A 27570-nucleotide genomic window follows, 5' to 3' on the forward strand; every position below is an offset into this window, starting at 1 on the left:
ATGTTTGTTTTGGCCATTTGTATTCCTTTTTTTTTTTTTTTTTGACAGGAGTTAGGATTTATTGGTGGGCATGAGCAAGAAGAGGGCAACACCAAGACTCTCAAGAGTGGAGGGTCTACCATTTGTCTAGGGGGCCATGATTAGGGATGTATTTCACCCCACAGCCATCTGGGATGAGCCGCTTTTTAGCCATCATTGGCTCATTCCTCAATTCATTAACTTGTTAAAGTCCCACTTTTTGGAAATGTGACTCTTCTGGTTGTCAGGGAACTTGAAGTTGGCCCTGAATAGGGCCTTAATCACATACGCCTTGTTCTGCAGCTTGGTACAGAAGGACATGAAGACTTGGTCAATGTGGGCCCTGGTCACTGTGCCTTGAGGCTTTCCAAAGGCACCCTGCAAAACTGTCTGGAGCTTCGACTGGGGATAGCAAATCAGACATGAATGTCCACTGGAAAGGGCTGTCTCCATGGTCCCTTAGGGCAACCAATACAAACAACAAGCTGCACACACTACCACAGAGGCCACTGTTTGCAACTATTGCACACCAGGCCCCCAGGGGGGATAGAGCATATTCAGCTTAATTGGCTGCAGATTATAGTCCTTTTTTCTTTTTACAAACTGCCCATTCACATCTATTGCCTACTTTTCTGTTGGATTGTCTCCTTTTGACCCACAGAGTTCATGTGGTATCTTTGCATTTATTATTTTCAGAGGTTGGGCAAGTTAGAGAGTATGAAATACACTTATATAATCATTAATTCATCAATTCATCAAAAGTTACTGAAGGCCTACTGTAGGCCTCATACTGGTGGGAGAATTCCATGTGGACCAAGCCTAACTATAGTCCCTGCCCTTAGGGGCTTATGGTGGTTAAGAGTACAGGTTGTGAAGTCAGACAGATCTACTAATAGAATGCCCATCTTTATCAGGTAGCTTTGCTGCATAACAACCACCTCAAAACTTATTGCCTTAAAATGACAATTTGTTTAGCTCATGATTCTGTGTGTAGCAATTTGAGCTTGACTCAACTGGATGGTTCCTCTAGTGTTGGCTGGGCTCATTCATGTGTCTCTGGTTCAGCTGCCCCTCACCTAGGGGCTCTGCTTCTGAAGGTTGGCGGACTGTCAGCTGGGTCAAGACAGATGACTGATCCACATGTTTCATCACTCATCAGGCTACCCTGGGCTTGTTTATGTGGAATGAAAAGAATTCCACTTGAGAGCAAGAGGAAATGGGCAAGATGTTTTGAGAGGTATCATAAACTTCTTTCTCCATCTTTGGTCAAAGCAAGTTGTAAGATTTGCCCAGATTTAAGGGTTAGGGAAATAGATTCTATCTTTTATTTAGGGGAGGTGCAAGTCACATGACAAAGAGCGTGAATACAGTAAGTGGTGGAGAAGTAGAACAATAATGTACACACAGCTGTCATAATTTGGATATGAGGTGCAATAAAATAATCCAAAGACACTTAACACAGTGCCTAGAAGATAGTCATCATTCTTTACCAAAGGACTATTTGCACAAGATTTAAAGTGAGAAGACATGACTTCCATTTTTAGTTGCATAATGTTAGCTAAACCATTTCACCTCTTTGAGTGTATCCTCATTTCTAAAACAAAAATTTTGTATAAGAATGCCTGTAAACTCTCCCTTTGACAATAATGCTAGTTTCCTTTAATTATAAAATCAGAGATGATCCAACTCTTGGGACTATAACAATAATAATGAGGATTTTAATTTAAAGCAATAAATAAACTTTGGTTTTTCTTTTGTGTGTGTATACAATATATCTTAATGCACTTCTATGTGTTAATTGGCAACTCTTTAGGTAACATTAAGAAAAAAAAAGTCTGTAAACAGAACCATCCCCAAAGGCAAAGAAAATAATAGTTTTGACTTATGTCAACCTAAAGAAGCTTAGGGAACAGAAGGGAATCTCCTCAAAGGAAAATTCCAAAATAGAACCCACAAGTCTGATAATTTAGTTTGTGCCCTCTGGAATTATAAGACTCATTGCCTCCCCCCCCGACAAGTCAGGATGCTGATATGATATATTTTGCATTAAGAAAAAAAGTAGGTGACATGCTGTGGTATTTATCTTCACAGGCAGCTCTTCTGAGTCTATATTCCAAAGGGACTGTTGAAATATTCAACCCATGATTTATTGCCCTATTTTAGTAACACACCACAGGACAAATCACATATCTTTTAATCAGATCTCCTTTGCTAATTATTTGAAAACCGCCAGTCTGAGCATTTTTGCTACTTACCCACATGTAAGTAGTAACCAATATTTATTTATTCTACATTAAATGATTTTGACATCTTTCAAAATTATGAAGCCTTACCCTAGAACTGTGGTGGTTTGGTTGTTTTCTTCATTGATTGAATCAGATATAATAATCTCAACTAACTTGATGAAATGCAAACTTTACTCACTGGCAAACCCAAGCATCATTAGCATACCTTAAATAGAGCTCCCTTTATCAAAGTTCTTGATATTTTAAAAAGTTTGAAAATATTTCCAGTTGATAACCTCATGAAAGAATACCAAAATATCATTCAAGGGAGTATGTTACAATTATCGATTTATATTTTCAGAAAGCTGCAAAGCTGATATTTACCTCAGCATAGTTTAAAAATGAAAAATAATTTTAAATGTTATGAATTCATTGGGCCAACTTATTGACATTGAACTAAGAATCTTGGTCAGGTTTTCCTATTTATTTATTTATTTAGCCCAACAAGGAAAATTTTCCAAAGATCTTTTAGACGTTTAGACCCAAATAAGCTACTGTAATTTCTATGTGGCTATGCAAATTTAAAAAAGAATAATTACATAGGTATGAAAGAATATCTCAGAGAACGATTGTTGCCCTTTTAGTCCAAGATTTTACTCTCATTCTGAAAAGAAATGAGAGCTAGTGGAGAATATCAGTTCCACATGGATCAGACCTATCTGTTAGCTCACAATTAGACCCTCAATACCGGTGCAGTGTCCAGTACACCGTAGGGGCTCAGTAAATATTGGTTGAATGAATGAATGAATATTGCTCAATTCAAATGGCTAGGATACATACCAGTGTGAACATTCACCTTGCATTTAAATTGTCAGTAACGGGGTGCCTGGGTGGCTCAGTTGGTTAAGCATCCAACTTCGGGTCAGGTGATGATCTCCCAGTTTGCAGGTTTGGGCCCCACGTCAGGCTCTATGCTGACAGCTCAGAGCCTGGAGCCGGCTTTAGGTTCTGTGTCTCCCTCTCTCTTTGCCCCTCCCCACACTCACGCTCTGTCTCTCTCTGTGACTCTCTCTCTCAAAAATAAATAAACATTAAAAAAATTTAAAGTGTCAATAATACATTTAGTACATAGATCATTACTTAGTGAATAAATTCTTTGTAGAAGTAAAAAACAAAAAAAACAAACAAAAAAACCCAAATTATAGTGAAAATTCAGAGTGGATGCTTTGAGAGTGGAAAAGAGGGTGGTACCTTCTCTGGATATTCCTGGAAGGGGAAGGAGGATGGGTTGTGCCTGAAATGTGAACATTCTATACTTGACTTTTTGTTCATTTTCCAAATTGTCCTTCTTGAGAAGAGACTCCAAACATGACAATTTTTGTCCACGTTTGTTTTTTTATCCCTTTTGAGTTAGAGTCAAGGAACTGTTCTGTTCCATGGAAACCATTCTCTCACCCTCAAATGGCTAACCCTAGTGAATTTCAGCACGGAGCTGAAAACAAGCATGAAATTATATTCCCCCAGGGCTTTCCTTTTTCGCTCCTTAAAAGGTTTGGAACATTTAACTAGAAGAGTTGTCATGAGTGGTAAACAAATAAGCCCAATGACTGAAACGTGTCTATTCCTTTGGGCCAGGAAAAAGAATCATATAAAAAGTTAAAATTAAATGTTGTTTACTGCATTTCAGTTTAACCATGTACTCTCTAGGTTCTTTTCCCTAAGAATTCTAAACTAATCTTTTTTTCTTTCTTATCTTCAGTGAGTTTTGTGATTAATACATGATTGAACAGTTCTGTGAATAGAGTCTATCTGCTAATAAATACACCAAAAATGAGCGTACCTTAGGTTAGTTAAAAAAACACTTCAATTATTGTGTGAAAAATCCCTCTTCTGGGTCCTATTTTCACATCTTATGCAATAGAAATCCTGGACCCAATACTCAGAGAGTTTCCTTTATCTTATTTGGAGGTTCCTATTTCTATTTTTTTTGTCAGGATTCTCTTGGTTGCAAGTAACAGAAATCAATATTGAACTAACTTATATACAAGAAAGATACGAAGTAGATCACATGAGAAAAGTTTGTCCATCCACACCAGGAAAGGGAAGGCATGGAGAACTAGATGCCAGAAACGACTGGCAAAACTTTCTATTTCTGTCTGCCTGTCTGTCTACCTGTATTTCTCTCCTTTTCTCTCAGTTCTTCTGTGTGTCCTTCTCCTTCCCTCCTTTTCTCTAGCTCTCTTTCTCTCTCTCTCCTGCTTTTCAATGTGTATTAGCACTATTCTTTTCCAGCAGCACATAGGCTTTTCCTTCTTAGAAAATATAGGCACCAACCCTTCTAAGTTATTCTTTCTCCAATAGCAGGTTGGAAAAATCTGGAGGAAAAGCCTTGTTAGGGTCATGTGGTCAACCAAACTTGCAACCTTAGGCCAATCATCTGTGGCTAAAGTCAGGGTATGACTGGTCCAGCTTGGATCAATGCCTCTCCTAGACCAGTTACTTTGGCCAAGGGATGGGGGTAAAAAAAAAAAAAATACAGTAGCTCCCATGGGAACCTGATTTGGCATAGAACCAGTTCTCAGAGAACAGAAGTTCTTCTTGGAGAAGTAGTGTTGGGTAGAGAAAACCATAAGTAAACCCCAACTCTCTTTTTAGTGTAGGAAAGAGATAAATTATTGAGATATATATATATATATATATATATATATATAATCCCATTGCCAGTTTTGTGGGAGTCTGACAATAGTGGCATATTATTAACAAAGACATAATATTAATCATTCTGCCTCCTGGACCTTAAGTAGAGGAAGATTAAACGAAAACTGTAAATGCCAAAAAGGCAGAATTACAGTGAGAGTGATGGTCTTTTGAAAATAGCTGGAAAGGGCAGAATGCTACAGGGAGGGGTCTGTAGTATGGAAGAGTGGGAAAGACCAAGGGGAACTGAGCAGGATGGAAAGACATTTACATATTTGCCATATTAAACACAGAGATGTTGTCGTTCTATAACTACATACTCTTTATGATTCTATGGAAACACTGTTTTCATTAGTTGCATGCAAAAGCCATGTTTTAAAAAACATTTCACTATAAGGCATTTGTTCCCAAAGAAAACCTAGCTTGTTAAATATATATATATATATTTTTTTTTTTTGATAGTATTTCTAATAAGACAGTCCATGGCGTTAGACATGACGCTTCATTGTTATCATCAATGTCAGTGTCAGTGTGGTTTTAAAACTTAAAAGTATTCATTCTTGGGGTGCCTATGTGGCTCAGTCAGTTGTGCACCTGACTCTGCTGACAGCACAGAGCCTGCTTGGGATTCTTGCTTTCTCCCTATCTCTCTGCCCCTCTCCTGCTGGCATCGTGTGCTCTCTCTCTCTCTCTCTCTCTCTCAAAATAAATAAATAAATAAACAAACTTTTTAAAAAAAGATTTCATTCACATTTTCTGAGCACCTATTTTGTATAGTGTCTGGGGTTCCAGAAAAAAATATTAAGAAAAGGAGATTGCAGTGGTGGCATTCTTTTGGGGAGCGATAATAATGTACACACAAAGGTAAATATCTGTAAGTGATTTATTTACTTATTTGTTTATTCATTTATTTATTTTTGTAAGTGATATTTTATAGAAAAGCCAGTAAGGGGTCAAAACCTAGAGTTATCTGGGCCGTCAAAGGGGTGTATCAATGAAGGCTGGTTTACAAAGGGAAGAGGCAAAGAGAGGCAGACACCTTGGCTGGTACCCACTCCCTTATCAGAAGCAGTTAGAGTAGCCCAGTATAATGGAACTTTCTACAATCATGGGAATGTTCTACATCGTGCTGTCTCCCATTCAAATGGAAATATCATCAAGGTAGAAGAATAACATGAGACAAAGTATAGAAGCAGGTGTGTGCCTGGACAGTTCTGAGAACAAAATACTGCCTAGTTTATCTGTATATGGTGAATGCTAGTCAGGAAATTTAGAGCTGGAGCAGTTGAGGAAATACGAAAAGGAAGAATATTTGGGATGTAGTGGAAAGACTGAGGAGAGACTGAGGGCAGGAAGGGAATTCTCACTGAGTCCAGACCAGAGTTAGTGAAAATCTATACCAGAATGCTATGCACACAAAGCCATGAGATACATCGTAACAGGAACAATTCACAAATCTCCATGACTCACTAGATGTGGAAAGTACCTAAGAAGGAAATCAAACATAGTGTCCACTTTTGAACTGAATGATAATAATTAGTGGGAAAATACAATGACCTATCTTCTATGAGAGACAAAACCTAAACTTGCTTATAAAATGTTGAGATGCTGGTGAGCCATCCTCAGGTAGAGTGGGGCAAAGGCAGTTGATAATGCTGAAATGAACTGAAGAGTCAAAAAAGCGACTGTGGTAATTACTGAAGATACTATAAATTAAGGAAAGAGAGTTTTGTGTGAGAGTGGTTGGCAGCTGGCACACTGTCAGAAGGATAGGATAAAGTCATCATCCCTAGCTGTGGGTAAAGGCACTGAGGTACCATGTTGAACTCATCGGGGACTGATGGTATATTTTACATTTTTTAAGGAAACAGCAACATCTGTTGGGCGCTGTGAAAAGTACTACTATTAAGATTGGACCTAATTATTTCACAAATGAACTGTCCTTTTATTTTTATTTTTTTTTAATGTTTATTTATTTTTGAGAGAGACAGAGACAGAATGCGAGTGGGTTAGGGGCAGAGAGAGAGAGAGAGAGAGAGATACAGAATCTGAAGCAGGCTCCAGTCTCTGAACTGTCAGCACACAGCCTGATGCGGGGCTTGACTCACGAGCTGCGAGATCATGACCTGAGCCGAAGTCGGACGCTCAACCGACTGAGCCAAACAGGTTCCCCTCCTTTTATTTCTTTTAGCTTAAGGACACCATGAAAAAAATTACAAAGATCCTAAGGTCACTATGAACTAAGAAAGTTTTCAAATTTCTGGAATAATAAAAGCTATGTCCTGAGAAATGGCCAGTAAATATAAATAACAAAAAAGTTTTTGTAATCTCAAAGCAAAATCAGGTGAATTCCAGTGGTTGAAGTGGAAGTGAGATGGTGGAGTTGAAATATGGAGCTGGGACATCGAAGCTTTGGGAGCGGTAATTGGTCTTCCATCTTAGGGTTAGAAATGAAAGGAAGGTCCAAGATGGAACAAAATTTCAGGGTTCTGGGAGGGTGAGGAAAACAGAGATGTGTTTTTATGCAAAGGGGATGTGTCCAGCACAGAAGGAAGTTTGAGAGGAGAAAATGAAATGGTAGATCAGGTCTGGGAAACCAGGACAAGAACCTTCCTCTTGGAAGGAAAGGTGAGGAAACCAAGTTAGGAAGCTACCAAGTGGTCTAGTAGGACTCACATGGGTGTTTTTCCTCTCAGCTTTCACAGCCATGCCAGGAAAGAAATGTTATCCTTGCATCAGAAGTGAGGAAGCTGAGTTTGGGGTAATGAAGAGAACGTAGATAAAGTTCCAAAGATCATCTGAGACAGAGAAGAGGGAATATAAGGGAATGTCTTAGTCTCTTTCAGCTGCTATAACAAATTACCATGGATTAAATGGCTCAAACAATGAATGTTTATTTCTCTTTTTTCTTAATGTTTATTTATTTTTGAGGGAGAGACAGAGAGACAGGGAGGGAGAGAATCCCAAGCAGGCTTTGTGCCATCAGTGCAGGGCCCGACACAGGGCTTAAACCCACAAACTGTGAGGTCATGACCTGAGTAGAAATCAAGAGTTGGACAATTAACCAACTGAGCTACCCAGGCACCCCCAAAAACATTTATTTCTTACAGCTCTCTCTCTCTCTCTCTCTCTCTCTCTCTCTTTTAAATTTTAGTTAGTTAACATACAGTGCAGTATTGGTTTCAGGAGTATTTTCTCACAGTTCTGAAGGCTGGAAGCCCAAGATTAAGGCTACAGACCTGGTGTCTGAAAGCCCACTTCTTGGTTCATAGATGGCCATCTTCTCACTGTGTCCTCACATGACTGAAGGGGTGACAGAGCTCTGTGGGATCTCTTTTATAAGAGCACTAATCCTATCATGAGCTCTCAAACTTCATGACCTAACCGCCTCCCAAAGCCCCACCCCCTAATACAGTCGGTCACATTGGGAGTTAGGATTTCAATATATAAATTTGGGGGGGGGACACAAACATTCAGTCCATAACAGAGGGCTTCTTCTAAATTGTCTCCATCATTCTCAGTAATTTAGACAATGCCTCTCAAACTGTAACGTGAACACAAATCTCCTGAGAATCGTGTTAAAAATGCCACCTTTGGTTTAGTTGATCTGGGCAAGGGCCTTGAATTTCTGTTGTGTTCCCAGGCAATGCTGCTGGTCCATGCTGGTCATCTATATGTTGAGTAGCAAGATCTAGAAAGCCAGGTCATTGGCCCAGAGTTTGTAGAATAGTGACATGTATTTAGGGTACTTGATAAATATTTGTTGGACTGTGGCTAAAATGAATAGTTAGATAAAGGTGCGTGTTCTGGGAGCCAAGGGGGTGGGAACTCTTTCAAGAGAAGAGTAAAGAGCAAGTGCAGATGGTCTGAGGGAGGGACAAGGAGGAGGCCAGCGGACGCAGCAGCCAGGGAATTTCTGTGGAAGTTTGAGAGAGTGCAGGCTGGCAATTGCATCAGGTGTGATACCAAATCAAAGAAAAGTCAGAATTGGGTGGGGAGAGGGGCACCTGGGTGGCTCAGTAGGTTAAGAGTTCGACTTTGGCTCAGATCATGATCTCGCAGTTTGTGAGTTCAAGCCCTGCATCAGACTCTGTGCTGACAGCTCAGAGCCTGGAGCCTGTTTCGGATTCTCTGTCTCCCTCTCTCTCTGCCCCTCCCCAACTTGTGCTCTGTCTCTTTCTCTCAAAAATAAATAAACGTTAAAAAAATTTTTTTAAAGAATTGGATGGGGAGATGGGCTGTGGGATCTCAGGGTCAGGGACTTCAGTGACTGGATGGTGAGGTGGCTAAGGATGAGGGCAAGAGGTGGAAGGAAAGCAGGAAATGTGAGCAGATACTGGCATAACCAAGAAAATAACATTCTGAAGTCAGGTGAATGACATACCAGATGACAAAGTGGAAACAGAAATATGAGGGCCATTGAATTTAAAAGCGTTGCTGAGAGGTTTTGCCATGTTGAGCAGAATGAGGACGGGCCACAGACATCTTCCCAAATCTGGCAAAGTTTCCAAATCACCAGAGGAGGTTTTGAAAATACTGATTTCCAGGCCCTGCCCTGAGACATTTGGAGTCCATATGCATAGGCACGAGCCCTGGAATCTGCATTTTTAGGAAGTTATCCAGGAGTGATTCTGATATTGCAACCAAGGTTGGGGATCCTTGCATGACCCTCTATAACTCCTCAGGGTGAATGAGAAAGAAGAAAGATGCTCTGGGGAAGGAAAGGTGCTGAGTGCACACCCTCAGCTAGAATCGGGATTCCTCAAGGAAATTTCCAGAGTCTTTGCACACCAGAATTTTACATTTAGAGAGTTTCAAAAATAGTACTACAAAGCTGTAATATGTCACGATTTCTTTCTTTTTTTAATGTTTATTTATTTTTGAGAAAGAGAGCATGAGTGGGGGAGGAGCAGAGATAGTAGGAGACAGAGAATCCAAAGCAGGCTCCAGGCTCTGAGCTGTCAGCACAGAGCCCCATGCAAGGCTCGAACTCACGAACTTCCAGATCATGACCTGAACTGAAGTCAGACGCTTAACGGACCTAGGCACCCCTTCATGATTTCTTTAATTGTGATGGTCATGATCAGGCAATCTCTTTTGAGTGATCAAATAGGTTTTCTGCTGGCCCAAGTCCCAGTTAATAGTTGTTCAGATTTAGTCCACTTCACAGACAAATGCATCAAATTTCACATTAATGTTAAGTTAATGTGTTTTCTTTATTGTAATTCTCTAAGATAATTTCTCCTTTAACGTTTTATTCTCTTACTTAAGAAGGATTTTTTTTTTCAAAAACAATTCCTAAAATCATAACGAAAAGAGGTGGGGAAGTGGGGAAGCCATTGAGCCTGATTTGTTGGGTTTGTCCCCAGCTCTGTCACTTATCACCTCTGTGTCTGTGAGCCCAGAACCTGATCCACAGGTGTCAGGATCTTCACATGTAAAACAAAGATAAAAGCATAGCCTCACAGTGCAGTTCTTAGAATTAAATAGGAATCAAATACATTTAAAACTCTTCAAACTGTGCCAGACATACATAAATTATCGACGAAAGTTTGCCATACTCTGATTATGTTGCCTTATCACTGTGGCAGTAACCAGTTATGTTAAATTGGTCAACTTACCCAGTTGTATTTGAGAGTCTCCATCACGGGTGAACAGCAGTGGGGTCTTTCATAGGAAGCCCACACTGTCTACGTGGTGCTCCAGTAAGAAGGGTTGAGTCCAATTACTACCGCTGTCTGAGTAATTGCAAAAGTTTCCATAGGTTCTCCATGTGGAAAAGAGAAAGAGAGGGGACTTATGTACCTTTATATAACTGAGAAGTATTTACTGAGCACCTACTAAATATTAGGAATTGTGCAGAGGGCCAAGGATATGCAAACACAAACACAGTCACTGCCCTCTTGAAGCTTGGTTTGATAATAAATGCAAGACAATAAATTAATTGCTTTCATGGCATGTGTTAAAATTCGATGGCAATATACCATAGAAGAGAATTTCCAACATTCTTTGGAAGTTACCCACACAAGGACACAGCTATCAATTTCTAAGATGGGCAACTCATGGTCCTTGAAGCAATTAAACAATGAATCAGACTGGGGGCGCCTGGGTGACTCAGTCAGTTAAGCGTCCAAGTTCGGCTCAGGTCATGATCTAACCATTTGTGGGTTCAAGCCCCACACCAGGCTCTGTGCCGACAGCTCGGAGCCTGGCACCTGCTTCAGATTCTCTCTCTCTCTCTCTCTCTCTCTCTCTCTCTCTCTGCCCCTCCCCTGCTCACACTTGGTCTCTCTCAAAAATAAATAAATATTAAGAAAAAATAAAAAAAAACAATAAATTAGGTGGAAACCAAGAATTAAAATACACAGTTGATTATAACTTGCGTTTGTATCATACTCGTGTTATTTTCAGCTTCACTGTACCTCCAAGAGACAAAGGCATTAATAATCCCATTTATTACAAGAAAATGTAGATTCAGAAAATGTAGCACCATTGACCCAAATGGTATTTTTGATATCACAGAATGAGGACTGGAACCTGAGCCCTCCACCCCTCCACTGTTAGTTGTCTTTGCACTGAGCCAAGCTGCAGTAACCAGCACAATAGTCTAAGGCATCCTGTTTAATTCAAAAGGGACCCAAAGAAGACTTTCATATTAAAACTTAGATAATGTGATGGTTTTCAGTGACTTCCCCATTGCCTGTGAGATGCTTGGTGATTTTAACTATTGTTAAACATCAGTCACAGATTTCCTAACTAGAGATACCGTTGTCTGGGGGCTCAAGGGGAGAGAGTCTTTGTTTATGATTGTGTAAAACAGTAAACACATTTTCTTCCCCCAGCTTATTCAGAAATTGACGGATGTTGCCGAAGAATGTCAGAACAATCAGCTGAAGAAGCTCAAAGAAATCTGTGAGAAGTAAGCCTGCATTCTCTTTACAATGGGCTTGTGCCTATAAATGTGTTACACACAGATTGCCATTTGATTTGTCTTTTTTTTTTCTTTTACTTCCATTTTGACTTCAGGGAGAAGAAGGAATTAAAGAAGAAAATGGATAAAAAAAGGCAGGAGAAGATCACAGAAGCTAAATCCAAAGACAAAAGTCAAATGGAAGAGTAAGGAGAAAGAACCCCTTCTCCTCCAACTTTTACCTGGGGATTCTTTTATTCTGTTAGAACAACAGCTTCTCAAACATACAAAGACCCATTTGTGATGTTTCTCCTCTAATTAACCTTTCAAAAGATCCCTTTTGTAAATTTTTCAACAGGGAACTCAAAGGGCTTTCAATAATGGACTGAGGTGCACCCAGGGCCTTTTAGTTAAAGATTGAGTAAGGAGCGTCCCTTAGGAAAAAAGCAAATCCTCAGTTCCCCTGCTGTCAGGCAAACTTCCCAGCATTTAGTGAACACAGAGTTTGCCCTTGGGCAGAACCTGACTTTTGTCCAGAACGAGCAGATTGTACCTTTCTTGCCACAGCAGTAAGAATGTTGAAAGTTCTGTAAACTTTCATCTGGAAGTCTGAAGCTCACCTCTTTGTTGATGCTGGATGAGTTCATATAATGATCTAGTTGTCATTTGCTCTTAGGGAAAAGACAGAGATGATCCGGTCATACATCCAGGAGGTGGTACAGTACATCAAGAGGGTATGTCGCTTAATCTCTCTCTGCTTTGCACACCGCGTATGATTGTTCAGCAAGCACAATGTGAGCCTCTGGAGGAAAATGCCAGGCCTTGTATCTATTTATCACCACCACCCAGAAGAGCTGTTTCACAGAGCAGGCATTCCGTAATCAAGGTTTCTGCAAGTTTAGTTGCAAACCTATGTATAAAAAGGCTTATCTAAAGATAAATGTCAAGAATCATTTTCAAAGTGAGGAGCCCAGAAACACAGGATCAATAGGGAATCCCCCAAAAGAACCTGTAGCTGTCATCAATGCTAGGGAAGACGGCAATCTCCAAAGCACTTCTTCATATTAGTGTTTGAAAATTGGTATCATGGAACTTTTCAAACTTTAGCAAAAATATAAGAATAGCATAATCTATTGATCACCTCACCCCCACCCTGTGTACCCATCACCCAGGTCTGACACTTACCAACAGTCTCCTACACTTGTAAGGGCAGTTCTTGATCAGGATATGAGATAATTAAACGTATGACATCGATCTGAAAAGCTTTCCACTTTTTTCTGAAAAACATTCACTTATTAATGTTAGATGAACATGACTTTCTTTGTAACTTTCTTATAGTTAGAAGAGGCACAAAGTAAACGGCAAGAAAAACTTGTAGAGAAACACAAGGAGATCCGTCAGCAGATCCTGGATGAAAAGCCCAAGGTAAACTGAACCGAATAATAAAACACAGTAACTTCACTTTTCCTCCATTTAATTACAATAAAACCTCTGTAGGTCATGTACCCTGCACACAGTCTCAGATCAGTTCTTACATGTAAAACTCATGTATCTTTCTCAACCATGGTAAAGATCTTTCTATAGCAATATTCCACACAGGTCTATTATCACCCAGTGAGCTTTAAACGTTGCAATTGCTTGGAACCCAGCTCTTGAAATTTTGGTTTCAATTGGTCTGAGATATGGTTCAGGTATTTTTTGAAGCACTTCCCCTCTCTCCCTGCCAGAACAGAGAAAATTAGAGAAATTAGCCAAGCCTCTTGCGTACTGATAAAATATTGTAATGTCAGGCTCTGTCCAGCAGAGGGTGTCCTGTACCAAAATCACCCTGGTTTTTAATCCAACAAAATGTTCTCATAAACCAGAAAAAAAACAAATCTTTTTTTCCCCCAATAATAATAGTTTATTATGTCTCCTCTTTCAAATTACCTTATGCTTATTGTTTGGTCAAAATCAATTGTTTTATGAATATTAACTTTGATTATCAGTAAATCAAATACTTTTAGGTTGGCAAAGAGCATCTTGGTTTTGGATCATTACATATATTTTCATTCATCACTGAGTATTTGTGAAAAATATGCTTTTCAGTGTTATTATTCTCCTATGTGCATTTAAAATATCTACTCTAAAAGGTACAGCTATTTCATACAAGTACTCTTGAAACCTGCAAAGCTCAGAAGTGTTACTTTCATTTAATTGTTTAGTCCATTCATCAATTTACTTTTTATAGATTTTTTTAGCTAGTTCTAAATATATTCTTGTGGTTATTTCTGCCCTTCTCCTTTTGTATTTATTAGACAGGAGATTTATTTAATATTTTTAACTCCTAAAGTTTTTAGGCTTGGCAATATAGATGAAGCAGTAATGAAAATCTGAGAATTAATAATTACTTAAATATGCTGCTAATTTTTCTGTTTTTCATGTAAACATACAGTTTAAATATTCCTAGCCACCATCTTAGGTTGATTATACATTAATAATAAATTTTAAGATGATTTCAGAAATGGCTATACCTTCCATTGATCCACTGATGGATCTTTTATAATGTTTGGAGCAAAAGATTCAGGTCCAACTGGAATTTAAGCGGCACATTAACACCCTAATAATCAGTCCCAGGTGATATATTCAGATATATACATTTCCAATCCATGCTGTCTGAAAGCAAACATGTCATTACTTTGTACACTGCCATAATATACGTTGGTTATGATTGATCTCTTATTAGCCAGTTTTTATATTTCTAAAAGAAAATCTCTCTTGTGAGATATGGTTATTCCCATAGAGTTTTATTTCACTTTGTTTTTGTCTTTGGTCCAAAAATGTCTCATACTTGTCTCATAGATACAATGCAATCACAAATGTGTTTCAATTCTGTAACTCTCAGTATAAAAACCCCTACGAGGCTTTTCAGTTACTGCTCTAGGGCATCAGGATTAAAATCAACTTTGGTAGGTATTAAAGCGCTTTTAAACTTATGCACTGGACATAGGTAAATGTTACAAGAATAACTGTTGGATAACTTGTCAGGGTGAATTCTGCAGCAGTTTTACAGAAAACCCAATTAAAACTGGCTTACACAATAGTAACCTTAGTAAGTCATATTCCTGGAAGTTCAGATGTATTGTAGTCTGAGGAATGGTTAATTGAATACTTCAGCAACCTCATCAAGAATGCACTTTAACAGAAACCTATGGGAGAGGGAAAGGAAAAAAAAAAAAAAAAGAGGTTAGAGTGGGAGAGAGCCAAAGCATAAGAGACTCTTAAAAACTGAGAACAAACTGAAGGTTGATGGGGGGTGGGAGGGAGGGGAGAGTGGGTGATGGGTATTGAAGAGGGCATCTTTTGGGATGAGCACTGGGTGTTGTATGGAAACCAATTTGACAATAAATTTCATATATTAAAAAAAAAGAAAAAAGAAAGAAAAAAAAAAGAATGCACCATGCCATCTCAGTTTGTTGCCTTTCATGCCTAAGCTTTAAACCCACAGTCCTAAAATGACTGCCATAGCTCCATGCATCACATTACATAAGTCATTCAAAGGCAAAAAAAGGTAATGTCTTCATCTTATAGCCCTTTATTTATAAGATTAAGGAAAAGCTTCCTATATCTTCCCAATAGCTTTCTCCTCATTGGCTAGGATTGTACCATATACCCATTACTAAACCAGTCATGGGTAGTAGAGTGTAATCTTCACGATTGCCTTAGAGTATTAAAGCTTGCTCAAAAGGGTGGAGAGAGTTCAGCTCCTCTTCAGTTTCATAGTCAACAGGCACCGGAACAAAACTGATGTTTTCTTATCAAAGATATAGAAATATCAGTTAGGTAGGTAATTGTGTGTGCCACTGCCATATTTATAGCAATTTCCCATTTCTTTTTTGGACTTTTAGCAAGAGATATGAAGTGTTTCTATGAATTTCTAGTAGTTGTTTCGCCTTCACTTTTGTTTTGTTTTCTTTGCAAAATTCTGAGCCTGTCTGCACATGATCAGTTTAGTCTGTCCAAATATAGCTAATAATCAGAATAGAACAGTGCTGTGAACTGAACTGTGTCCTCCCAAAATTCACATGTTGAAGCCCTAACTCCCAATGTGATGATATATGAAGAAGGGGCTTTGGGAGGTGTTATATTTATTTATTGTATTTTTTTTTTCATTTTTTATTGAAGTATAATTAACATGCAGTGTTATATTAGTTTCAGGTGTACAATATAATGATTTAACAATTTATACATTACTTAGTGCTCATCATGATAAATGTACTTCTTAATCCCCTTCACTTATTTCATCCATCCCTCTAACCACCTACCATCTAATAGCTACCAATTTATTTGCTGTATTTAATGTTTGTTTTTGTCTCTTTTTTGTTTGTTCATTGTTTTGTTTCTTAAATTCTACATATGAGTGAAATCATATTGTATTTGTCTTAGTCTGACTGATTTCACTTAGCATAATTCTCTCTAGCTCCATCCACGTTGTTGCACTTGGATTGCTTCCATATCTTATAATATTTCCATATTGCAAATAATGCTGCAGTAAACATAGGGAAGCATGCATGTATCTTTTCAAACTAGTGTTTTTGTTTTCTTTGGGTAAATACCCAGTAGTGGATATACTGATACCTCCATACTATTTTCCACAGTGACTGCACCAACTTGCATTCCCACCAACAGTGCATGGGGATTCCTTTTTCTCCAAAACCTCACCAGCACTTGTTATTTCTGTTGCCTTCATTTTTTACTGTAAATAGGAACAAGTGATATCTCTGCTTCTCATCCACGTTGCCCTTATGACCACCTTGCGTCTGGATTTGAAGGTTGCCCTTGGAGATTTTTGTTTTCATGTCAAACTAAAGCATTTATTAAGGGATGTTCTTCAGAGCTGATAAATTTTGTGCTTCGGAACCATGACTTTAATAATAAAATAAGAAATCATGACTGTTAATATTGTAGGACACAATGGCTGATCAAAGGAAATGTCCATGGTAGGAAGGAGCAATAGTAAATAGTGACGTGAATAAGATCAAGTGCAGGTCGTGTGGAGAAAGAACAAAGCACAGGACAGCAAATGTAGGCAAGTGAAAGTCCAGGCCAACATAGCATTCATTCACGCTCCTGTAATTGCTGGATGTGGACCAGAAATAGGATAGCACCAGCTTTGAAATAATCCCTCTTCACATCCAGTATGAAGCTTTGAAGTTTGACATAGATATGAAGGAAAGTAACAAAAGCAGAAACAATATGGAAAGTGCAGTAACTCAAGGGAATGAAACTGACCAGCAGTGTTTATAAAAGAGGTTAACTGAGTCAGTTCCATTCGGTTAGAAAGTTGAGAAGGTAGAATGATTTTACGACATCTAGAAATTTATGAGCTGTTCCATCACTGAATGTTGGACAAAGAAATTGAGTTGACTCTATAGTAGGTAATATTAAAGATAATTGCAGCCTTCCTATGAAGAAGAAAGCATGACAAAGTTCACCAAGGGTTACTGAGGGTAACAGATTCCTTCTTCAAGTATTTTAAAGTGGAATAAGTAGTTTTTTTTATCTAGAAACCAATAATGGCTAATCTTTTGCTTACAACAAAAATATACACCACACAGCGTCATATTTCTTCCTGTTTGTCAGTTTCTTTCACCATATCGTCAAATATAATCATTTAGTCCCTCTTCATCCAGTTATTCTAACTAATGTAATAATGTGTTTAGTGTTCCTAACCTCCTCCTAAACAGGGAGGAAGCTATTTACATTCCTATATTCTCCTGGTATTACTGTTTTGAGCTATTCTGAACCACAATCACAAGCTGCATAATTTTTCAAGCCTGTGATAACCAAACAACTCCTTCAAAATTGAACAATTTTTTTTTAACAAAGGAAATTTAAAAGCCAATTGCTGAAAGACAACAGTTCTTCAATGGCAGGGAGTTCTGACTGGATTTAGAGCAAGTTATATATGAAGATTAACCCAAAGTGCAACCTTCTAACCTTTTACTCAACCGCGTGCTTATGATCTGTAAGTATCAACTCAAGTTCCTAAAATTATTCCCACCTTCCAGTAGAACAGTCAGAGGACAATGTGCCTCAATTAAAACCATTTCATTTCCAGGGATGCCCAGGTGGCTCAGTCAGCTAATCAGCCAACTTCAGCTCAGGTCATGATCTTGTCTTTCATGAGTTCAAGCCTTGCATCAGGCTCTGTGCTGACAGCTCAGAGTCTGGAGCCTGCTTTGGATTCTGTGTCTCTACCTCTCTCTCTCTGCCCCTCCCCAGCTCGTACTCTGTCGCTCTCTCTCAAACATAAATAAATGGTAAAAAAAAATTTTTAAGCAAAAAAAAACCTTTCATTTCCATACTCGGACCAAGAACTTCCATCCTACTGGCACATATTTGGTAGGGAACCAAATTTGGCCCAGCCACTGTTTGAAAGTTTATTTTGGAACATCCAACTGTGTGACATGTACCAGGCCTTTTTCATATATAGTGTCCATTTTTTTCCCACTAAAAAAGAGATCAATGAGTCTATTTCTTTTGTATTCATTTTTGAGGGCATTGGGGAAAATGGAAGTAGGTGAGTTCTAGAGGCAACTGATACAATAGATAAATAGCTTGGCCCTCAATTTGGTGTAAAATTACACTGTGTATTCCTGTACATAGGTCCCTCTGAAATTTCTTAAGTTGCAAACAACAGTAGACGTCCTTGAAAGAGAATACTCAGCTCCTTTTCAGTAGAGTTCTACATTCTGGAGAAATGTTCAGTTGCCTGTTTCCTAGCAGTGAAACATTTCATTCAGTCCCTAAGTGTATGCTATTTTCAGCTTTGTTCAAGGTGTGTCTTTTTATGAAATCTATAGCTTCAGAGTTCTTTTTTTTTTTTTTTTTTTTTAATTTTTTTTTTTTTCAACGTTTATTTATTTTTGGGACAGAGAGAGACAGAGCATGAACGGGCGAGGGGCAGAGAGAGAGGGAGACACAGAATCAGAAACAGGCTCCAGGCTCTGAGCCATCAGCCCAGAGCCCGACGCGGGGCTCGAACTCACAGACCGCGAGATCGTGACCTGGCTGAAGTCAGACGCTTAACCGACTGCGCCACCCAGGCGCCCCAGCTTCAGAGTTCTTAAGAGGGATGCAGTAAACCCCAGCCAGTCTTTGAACTCTCAGTGACATAATTGGTTTCCTTGGGATTTCCATACCTGAGGTTGCCAAAGCCAATAGGAAAAGGGTATATGTGTACAAAAGGTGATAGGAGCAACTCACACCCCAACTGCCGGTAGAGAGAAACCATACCTTCTGTGGTCACATTCAAGTCTAAACTGATTCATTATAAAAAGGACCTCTTGCCTTTTTCTTGAACACTTCAGAAAGATTTATTTTAACATGTTGAAGCATCGTTAATCAGGAGTTGCCTTGAATCTGCTACAAATATTCCAACGTATATTGATCACTTTGCAGCTACCGGCTCTCGTTATAAGAAGAATTGTCTTTTGAGGGGACTTTTTAATGAACCATCTCCATAACCTCATAAAACAGTCGATAAATGTGGAATTTACTTTTTCTCTGACACTTAATTTGTCTTTGATGCTTCTTAGAACACAGGTTTTCTGTTTTAATTGAGCTCATCAATAAGAGAGAATTCCAGGAAGCTTTAGGGCATTTTAATTTATAGAGAAAGAACATTTCATCATGTAGCTTATTGGTCCTTTTTTTTCCTCCATCAGGGGAATAGAGACTGATTTTCCTCATTTCCCCTGACATCTTTAGAACCAACAGGGTGAGTGACTCATCCTTCTGGGTGAAGTGAGTCTTCTCAGACCGACCACTGGGCCCTGAGACAGAACTCTCAATGTAGTGATTGTAGTCTTGTCTTCCCAGTGTTCAGGGAGAAAGAGACTAGGGGATTTAAAGTAAAAGCTTCTTCCTTACACGATTCATTTGTGTGTCCCCCGATCCTCTGCAACTTGATGGGGAAATGTGGATTCTCCCTGCCATCACCCATTGGACCCTCTCATGGAAGCCAGACCACAGAGTGTAAACTGGCTGCCAGTGGACTATGTTTTGCTCATTGTCAAGTCTTGGTAGACCCACCCAATGGTTTGTTTTTTGTTTTCATCTGTGGAAGGAACTTCTTTGTCATTTGTATCAATGTGAATAATTGTCTTGTTAAAAATGTAGTTATTTATTATTTTCTTGATGTAAAACTTGGCTATGTTGACTCTCCTGCACAATACTAGAGCAATAGAACAGTTTTAACTCTGTCTCCTTTTGATTTATTTTTGAATTGTATTAACAATTCTATACATTTCTGAACAAATGAGACATTCTTATTCTTTGTTACACAGTCAGTGTTCATTTAGATTTATCTACATATTCACAAGACTTTTTTGTTCAGCATTCTGTCTTATGTCTCAGACTGGCCATTTGGGACCATTACCTTCTACACCTTTAGAAGTTCCTTTATACAGTCTACAGGTGGCAAACTCTTTGAGGTTTTTGGCTTTGTTTTCATTTTCATCTGAAAATGTCTATATTTTCCTCCATTCTGAAATGATACTTTCACTGGGTATTTTAGGTTGACGGTTATTTGCTTTTAGTGCATGGAAGATAAAATTCCACTGTCTTCTGGCTTCTCTTGTTATTGAGAAGCTGTTAGCCTCAGTGTAATTCTTTTGATAATAACTTGTATTTTTCCTCCTTTTATTGCATTTAGGACTTTTTTCTTATATTCTGTGCAGTTTTTCTAAAATGTGTCTAAATATGTGTTTGAGGTCACCGAATGGATAACTTTCCTCAGTTCTGCAGAAACTCAGCCATAGTGTCAGCAAAAATGGCTTCCATCATGTTATTTATATATAAAATAAAATGGACCTTTTACTCCATCACCTCAGATTTGTAACTCTTCAGTATTTTCCATCTTTTCATATCTCTGTGCTGCCCTGTGGGCAATTTTTCTCTGGCCCTTTTTTGAATTCACAAATTCTTTGTTTACACTGCTCTTACACTTTTCCACAGAGTTTTTTAATTCCAGCTTTTGTGTTTTTTTTAATTCTGTAAGTTCTGTTTGGTTTTTTGCTTGTTTTGTTTTTGAGAAAGAGAGAGGGAGGGAGAGGCAGAGAGAGAAGGAGGGAGAGAATCTTAAGCAGGCTCCATGCCCAACACAGAGCCTGATGCAGGGCTCAATCCCATGACCTGAGCTGAAATCAAGAGTCAGATGCTCAACTGACTGAACCACCCAGGTGCCCCTGGTTTATTTTCAAATCAACAATCTGTGTGCCTGGCTTATTATAAGGAAAGTTTCCTGTGAGATTCTTCATTCTGTACAAGCCACAGGCTTGGAGTTGTGGCCCCACCCTACAAGGCTTTCAAAAGATGAATTCAAAATTTCCAGTGTTAGCAAACGCCCTCAGGGCAAAAGTGGCTTGCCTGTCTAGGCTTGATGTCCCTGCAGTTTGGGCCTGATTGTTCTTTAAATTTTTGTGGCTCTTAGGTTCTTTAAAGAATATAGTTTTAATATCACATCCAGCCTTTTTAGGCATTTTCAGTGGGAAGGATGGTCCAAGTGGCCTAACCAACCATTACCAGAAATAGAAAATCCCCACATGGTGTTTCTAAAATGTTTGAATTAGTTAACATCTTTATTCGTTGGGATTCACCTGGAGAAGCAGAACCTGTAGGAGAGTCTTTATCACAGAGCTGTGCGTGCTCATGCGCACACACACACACAAACACACACCCAGGAGTCAGAACAACTAAAGGAAAACCCAAAGAGGAGGGAAGGTGATTCCAGACCCCATTCAGCAGATCTGCAACAACACGTGTGTGTTGCAGAATGGTCGCTGCCTCCCTCCTCAGCCCTCCAACTCTTGGGAAAGTCTCCCTTGTAACTCACCCTGGAAAAATACAGAAATGGAACTTTGGGAAATGTAGTTCAGCCTACCCAAGTTGGCACATTACAAAACCCTCACACTAATATTTAATACTCAGAAATTTTCTTATTTAAAAAAATCAATTTCTCTTTAAAAATTAGATTATATGATTACAGACAGCCAACCTGTAGACAAATCCCTAGGTCTGAGAAGAGGCTCCCCTTAGGCCCACATGGCATTCCCCTCATGGATTTCTTTTATCTATTAACCCCTGTAAAGCAACTGCGTTTGAGATTTAAACAAAATCGGAATGGAGGTTCACATGGTTGCCATTGATTCCTCCCCCTTTTCTCTACCCTATTAACTTACTTTCCCCTTCATTTGTCTTTACTTTCTTTCCTAAAGATTAGGAAATGTGGGAGTGCCGTGATGGGTGTATAGTTTAGAGGGGAGGAGATCCAAAGCAAATACTCATGACCTGCTAGAGCAGAGAGTGTATATGTTGATGGGGTTTGGACTCTTCCCAGAAAGAACTGAGGTTTAACATTAGGAATAGGATGAGATGGACTTTAATCCCACTGACTTTCATCTGCCCACCTCCCTAAGCAACAGAGTCCATACAACCATAGATGGCCCACGAAAACTTCTGAATTGACTTCTACTCTGTGTGCCTGCCCTTGTAACACCATTTATGTGAATTTTGCCAATACTAATTAGATGTTTTATTCCAAATGTATCCCTAGTTTGTTTTTATTTTATTTTATTATTTTTTAATGTTTATTTATTCTTTGAGAGAGACAGAGAGAGCATGAACAGGGGAGAGGCAGAGAGAGGGAGACACAGAATCTGAAGCAGGCTCCAGACTTCGAGCTGGAAGCACAGAGCCTGACATGGGGCTCAAACTCATGAACCATGAGATCATGACCTGAGCTGAAGTTGGATGCATAACCGACTGAGCCACCCAGGAGCCCCTCTAGTTTGTTTTTAAAGCCCTGCTTTGGTATAACTAGAATAATAAAAATAGCCGAACATAACACATCCTAAATACTTTTTAAAACAAAGAATTTAAAGATTTCATTGACCTCGGGAAACCACTACCTGATTTTGCCATGGCCCTCAACATTTTCAGGGGAAAGATGGCAAAGGAAAACCCAGAGAAATATTTACGTATAGAATATCCAAATGGGAAATGTCTTGGTGCTTTGAAACATTTGTTGAAGCAGCATGCAGAGACCAGATGAAAAGCTATTGCAGAAGGAAAAAATCCATGACCACTGAACTGAACAATGCTGAAGAAAATTTCAGTCCACACTAGGAAAGCCGTTTCTAAGAGCAAGAGTCACATTCTCTATTGTGCACGTATTCTGCCCAAAGGCCAAATTAATGTAACAAATCTACCATGTAGGTCCTGCTTATGCATTTTCTGTCAATAAAAATCAATTGATACAAGTCTTCTGCATTTATTATAATCATTTGCTGAGGATAATCTTTGAATTTGACAAGGAGACCTTTGAATTTGTGGCTGAAACCAAGACAAGTAATATTTTCATATTTCAAAGAATTCCACATTTCAAAGAGTTTTATCAGTAGAGGTGGCTTTAACTTTTGCTGATGTTTGTGATGGAATAATAAACAGGGCATGATGATTCTGATAGTTTGCATGGATTCTTCATGACATACCTTTTATGATCATCATACACACACACACACACACACACACACACACACACTCACACCCAAACAACTCTATACAATTGGGGGAAGCTTAACATGTTTAACTATTTTGGCATCAACATGGATTTTGCCCTCCCTAATTATGCTAGCATATGGGAAATCCTGTCTAAGACAGTAGCCAGCAGCACCTATATGTTTTTGGTGACATAAAGAAAATAGGAAATATCTTGTCTTCTAGCTTTGGTTCAAAAGGATTTTTTTTTCCAGGGCGCCTGGGTGGCTCAGTTGGTTAAGCGTCCAACTCCAGCTCAGGATATGTTCTCACAGTTTGCGGGTTCGAGCTCCGTGTTGGGCTCTGTGCTGACAGCTCAGAGCCTGGAACCTGCTTCAGATTATGTGTCTCCCTCTCTCTCTGCCCCCCTCCCACTCTCACTCTCTCTTTCTCTGTCTCAAAAATAAATAAACATTAAAAAAATTATTTTAAAAAGGATTTCTTTTCCTTTTCCTTTGAAACTTACATATTGTTTGTTTTTAAGTAGTTCTTAGGTTTTATGAAATACATAATAAGCTGTTGCAATTCTCAAATTTATTATTGGGACTTTGTTTTAGGTGGAATCAAAACTATCACAAGACTTGCAAAGTATCATAAAACAGTTAAGACTTCTTTATAATCGTTAAGGTACCAAGTGCAGCACTCTAGCCAAAGCCACTATCAGTCCTCAAATGGATTTCTAAATAGCCTCTTCACTGGTCTTCCCACTTCCACATATCTATTCCCAACAGGGCAGCCAGAGTCATCTTTTAGAATGTAAATCAGGTCGCTCCTCAGTTCAAGACTCTTTCATGGCTCCCATCTCTGTCAGGAATAAAAGTCTATAAGGTCCCACATGATCTGACTCCACTTTGCGGCATCCCCTCTTTGTTTTCTCATTGACCTACTCTCCACTCCAGCCATCCTGGGTTCCGTGCTGGGCCCCAAAAAGACAGGGGCCGCCTTGGACTGTTGTATGGAGTATTTCCTCTGCCCAGAATGCTCATCTCTTAAGGGTCCACTTGGGCGACTCCCTCCTGTTGCTCAAGTCTTTGCTCAAAGACTTCTTTTCAAAGAGGCCCTCCATGACCACACTTTCCACACTCCCCCATTGCTGGCATCTCCTCTTCCTTTTATTCAGCTCTACTTCCTGTTTTTCACGGTATATATCACCTTCCCTCATTAGGTCATTTACTTCTTTTTTAGGTGTGTCATTCAGTGTTCCCTCCCCAGTGGATTTACATGGAGGGCAAGGGTTTCGACTGTTTTGCTCACTGATGCTCTTGAGGTCTAGGCACCCAGAAACAATGCCTGGCACGTGACTTATGTAGAGGGCTAGCAAAACTAGCTCGATGCATTTAAAACTCAATCCTCTCTCTTTGAGAGAGAAAAGCATAGACATTAAGCCCAGTCCCACTGGGCCACACTGTTCAACTGCTGTCAGTGATTCATTACAATCTTTTTTCAAGTCTTGATAGTAGTGGGATTTTGTAGAGAATGTCTCAAAACTGCTAGTTACAATCATACTTAGCATCTAATTCCCACGAAGAATGGGAAGAAACCAAAGATAATTCAGTTGCCAGTCCCATTGCATTTGTGGTCGGAAGTGTTGGAATAGACAAAGGAGTTGGAGATTTTAAATCTCCATTCTAGAAGGCACTCCAAGAGAGCTCCCAGACAAATAATTTGAAACAACAGATTATTAGAAATCAATTTCAATGCCACAAAAATGACAGCCTCCCTTTTTTTCCACACAGGGGGACGGTTCCTCCTCATTCTTGTCGGAAACTTGCCATGAGGATCCCTCTGTTTCCCCCAACTTTACTCCCCCCAACCCTCAAGCTCTCAAGTGGTGACTACCATCCTTCCGGCCAGGTAGGACTGGATGGGAGGGGTCGCTTTTGAGAGAGGGGTGGCATGTGGCCATCAGGTTTACAGGCATCATGGACTTGCTCCTTTGTTTTTCACTACCCCCCTTTCTCTACATACCCATCCTTTTCCTGCTATAGTTTCCAGCCACATCCATGATGTGCCCTCATCTTTACCTGTCTTTCTCTGGTATTTATTTTTTCATCATTCTTCTCTCTCTTCTTGACATAAATTCCATTCTTCCTTATTGTCTTCTTCCCTTTTATTCATTTTGTTTCTCTATTTGCAAAACTGACTTCCTTTTTGAACTCAATCTTTCTCTTACACTCACACTGTTATTTCTGCTTTTGAGACATTTTTTAAGTTCCTACTTCTTGCAGCGCTGGTTGCCCACAGTTTTATTATCTTAAAATCCAGTGGGATTAAATTAATTCTCAGGGAGTCTTCCTGACCCACTCCACTCAATTTACTATACCCTTCCTTTTAAAAATTCAGCAAAAGTCATTGTATTCCCACATGATGTTTTGAATTAAGGTGATAACTCAGGATTTCCTGATTCTCTAGAATCAAGAGCTCTTGAAAATACCTCACTAATAGGGATGCTTGAGCCAGGGGCTGCTGGTTGAAGCAAAATGCAGCTCAGATGTTAGAGAGGACTTTAACTTGGTAGACTAAATGCATCATGAAATCTACTGTATTCCTTTAGCTAATAAGAGAACTGCCCTAAGCCATTCCAATGCGAATGAATTTCAAAAAAAAAAAAAAAAAAAGTGTTATTGTGATTATAAAGAAAGCAAAATACATCTATTCTGATGGATTGAAAGTAAAGTTCTACAGTGAGGCTTATGATGTTTTTCGTCCTCAAACACTTGTTGATCTGTGAAGCAGTACAGTTTAGAAACGTGTCAGGGCGCCTGGGTGGCGCAGTCGGTTAAGCGTCCGACTTCAGCCGGGTCACGATCTCGCGGTCCGTGAGTTCGAGCCCCGCGTCGGGCTCTGGGCTGATGGCTCAGAGCCCGGAGCCTATTTCCGATTCTGTGTCTCCCTCTCTCTCTGCCCCTCCCCCGTTCATGCTCTGTCTCTCTCTGTCCCAAAAATAAATAAACGTTGAAAAAAAAAAAATTAAAAAAAAAAAAAAAAAGAAACGTGTCAAAGAATCAGTGAAAACAACTCTACTGCAAAAAAAAAAAAAAAAAGCTATGATTCTTTTCTCTTCCTCTACATCAATCACTACAAGCAGTGATGTTCTAGCTCAGCATTTTTCAACTGGAATGAGCGTATCAATTATCTGGAGATCTTATGAAAACGTAGATTCTGATTCAGGAGGTCTGGATGGGACCTGAGGTCTGCATTTCTAACCAGCTTCCAGGGGATGCCCTTGCTGCCACATTTCCACAGACTGCATTTGACAAGCAGGGATCTAGTACATTCCTACCTCCTGGCTGTAACACCTAGAAGGAAAAACCTTCAAGCTGCTTTCATGGAGTTTTCTGTTTGTTTGTTTGTTTGTTTGTTGTATTTTAAGTTTTTGACCTAATCACGACCCTGACCCTTGAATACATTTTTATTTTTTACTATGGACTGTGACACTAGAAAAAAGGAGAGAATGCCATTTGAGAGCAAAGCCATAGCCTGGCTGTGAATTCCCTCCATGTCCTCCCAGGGATGACAATCTTGTTCCTGTGGTGACCTTGTGATAAATAAAGCTCACATGGAAAGGTGGGGTGGAAAGGCAGGGGGCGAGTGACAGTGATTTTTCCAGAAAGGCATCAGGGAGACCTTGGCAATATCTTCTTCATTTGACTTCAGGGTATCTTTCAAATCATCAATTATAAACATTATTGGATTTTTTTTAATTTCATTTTTTTATTATTTTTTTAAATGTTTTATTATTTATTTTCAAGAGTGAGAGAGAGCAGAAGCAGGGGAAGGGCAGAAAGAGAGGGAGACACAGAATCCAGAGCAGGCTCTGAGCTGTCAGCACAGAGCCCGATGCTGGGCCCAAACTCATGAACCTCGAGGTCATGACCTGAGCTGAAGTCGGCCACTCGACCGACTGAGCCACCCGGGCACCCCGGATTTTTTTTTTTAATGCACTTGTTACTGTCCTGGTGTTTTTGAAAGTTACGGTGAAACATTTAATACCACAGATAGACTATTGAATTATCTCCAGGGAGGTAAATGACCGTGAGCTCAGAACACATTTGCTTTCCAAAACAAATGCAATAGAGACCTGAGTGTTACGTTTTGGTTGCCATGTTCTGTCAGGCTTGTGGTATCTGGTCTACCACT

General features: G+C 39.4%; 1 protein-coding gene and 1 non-coding gene across 3 annotated transcripts in view; one reads left to right on the forward strand and one right to left on the reverse strand.

Moving 5' to 3' along the window:
* Nucleotides 1-27570, forward strand: part of PLCB1 (phospholipase C beta 1) — a 702980-nt gene that overhangs the window by 603560 nt on the left and 71850 nt on the right. Inside the window, exons 28-32 of one of the 2 annotated variants that reach the window (XM_030310081.1) lie at nt 11783-11859; nt 11967-12056; nt 12527-12584; nt 13189-13275; nt 25167-25284. In XM_030310081.1, coding sequence (XP_030165941.1) covers nt 11783-11859; nt 11967-12056; nt 12527-12584; nt 13189-13275; nt 25167-25265 — 411 coding nt within the window. In that variant the 3' untranslated portion in view covers nt 25266-25284. The remainder of the gene's footprint in view (nt 1-11782; nt 11860-11966; nt 12057-12526; nt 12585-13188; nt 13276-25166; nt 25285-27570) is intronic. The other variant, XM_030310080.1, reaches the window with a different exon arrangement.
* LOC115511353 lies at nt 460-594 on the reverse strand. Its single transcript, XR_003968015.1, has one exon. It is a non-coding gene; the product is annotated as a small nucleolar RNA SNORA70 (small nucleolar RNA).

Source organism: Lynx canadensis, chromosome A3, assembly GCF_007474595.2.
Source record: "Lynx canadensis isolate LIC74 chromosome A3, mLynCan4.pri.v2, whole genome shotgun sequence".
In the NCBI taxonomy this organism is placed as follows: domain Eukaryota; kingdom Metazoa; phylum Chordata; class Mammalia; order Carnivora; family Felidae; genus Lynx; species Lynx canadensis.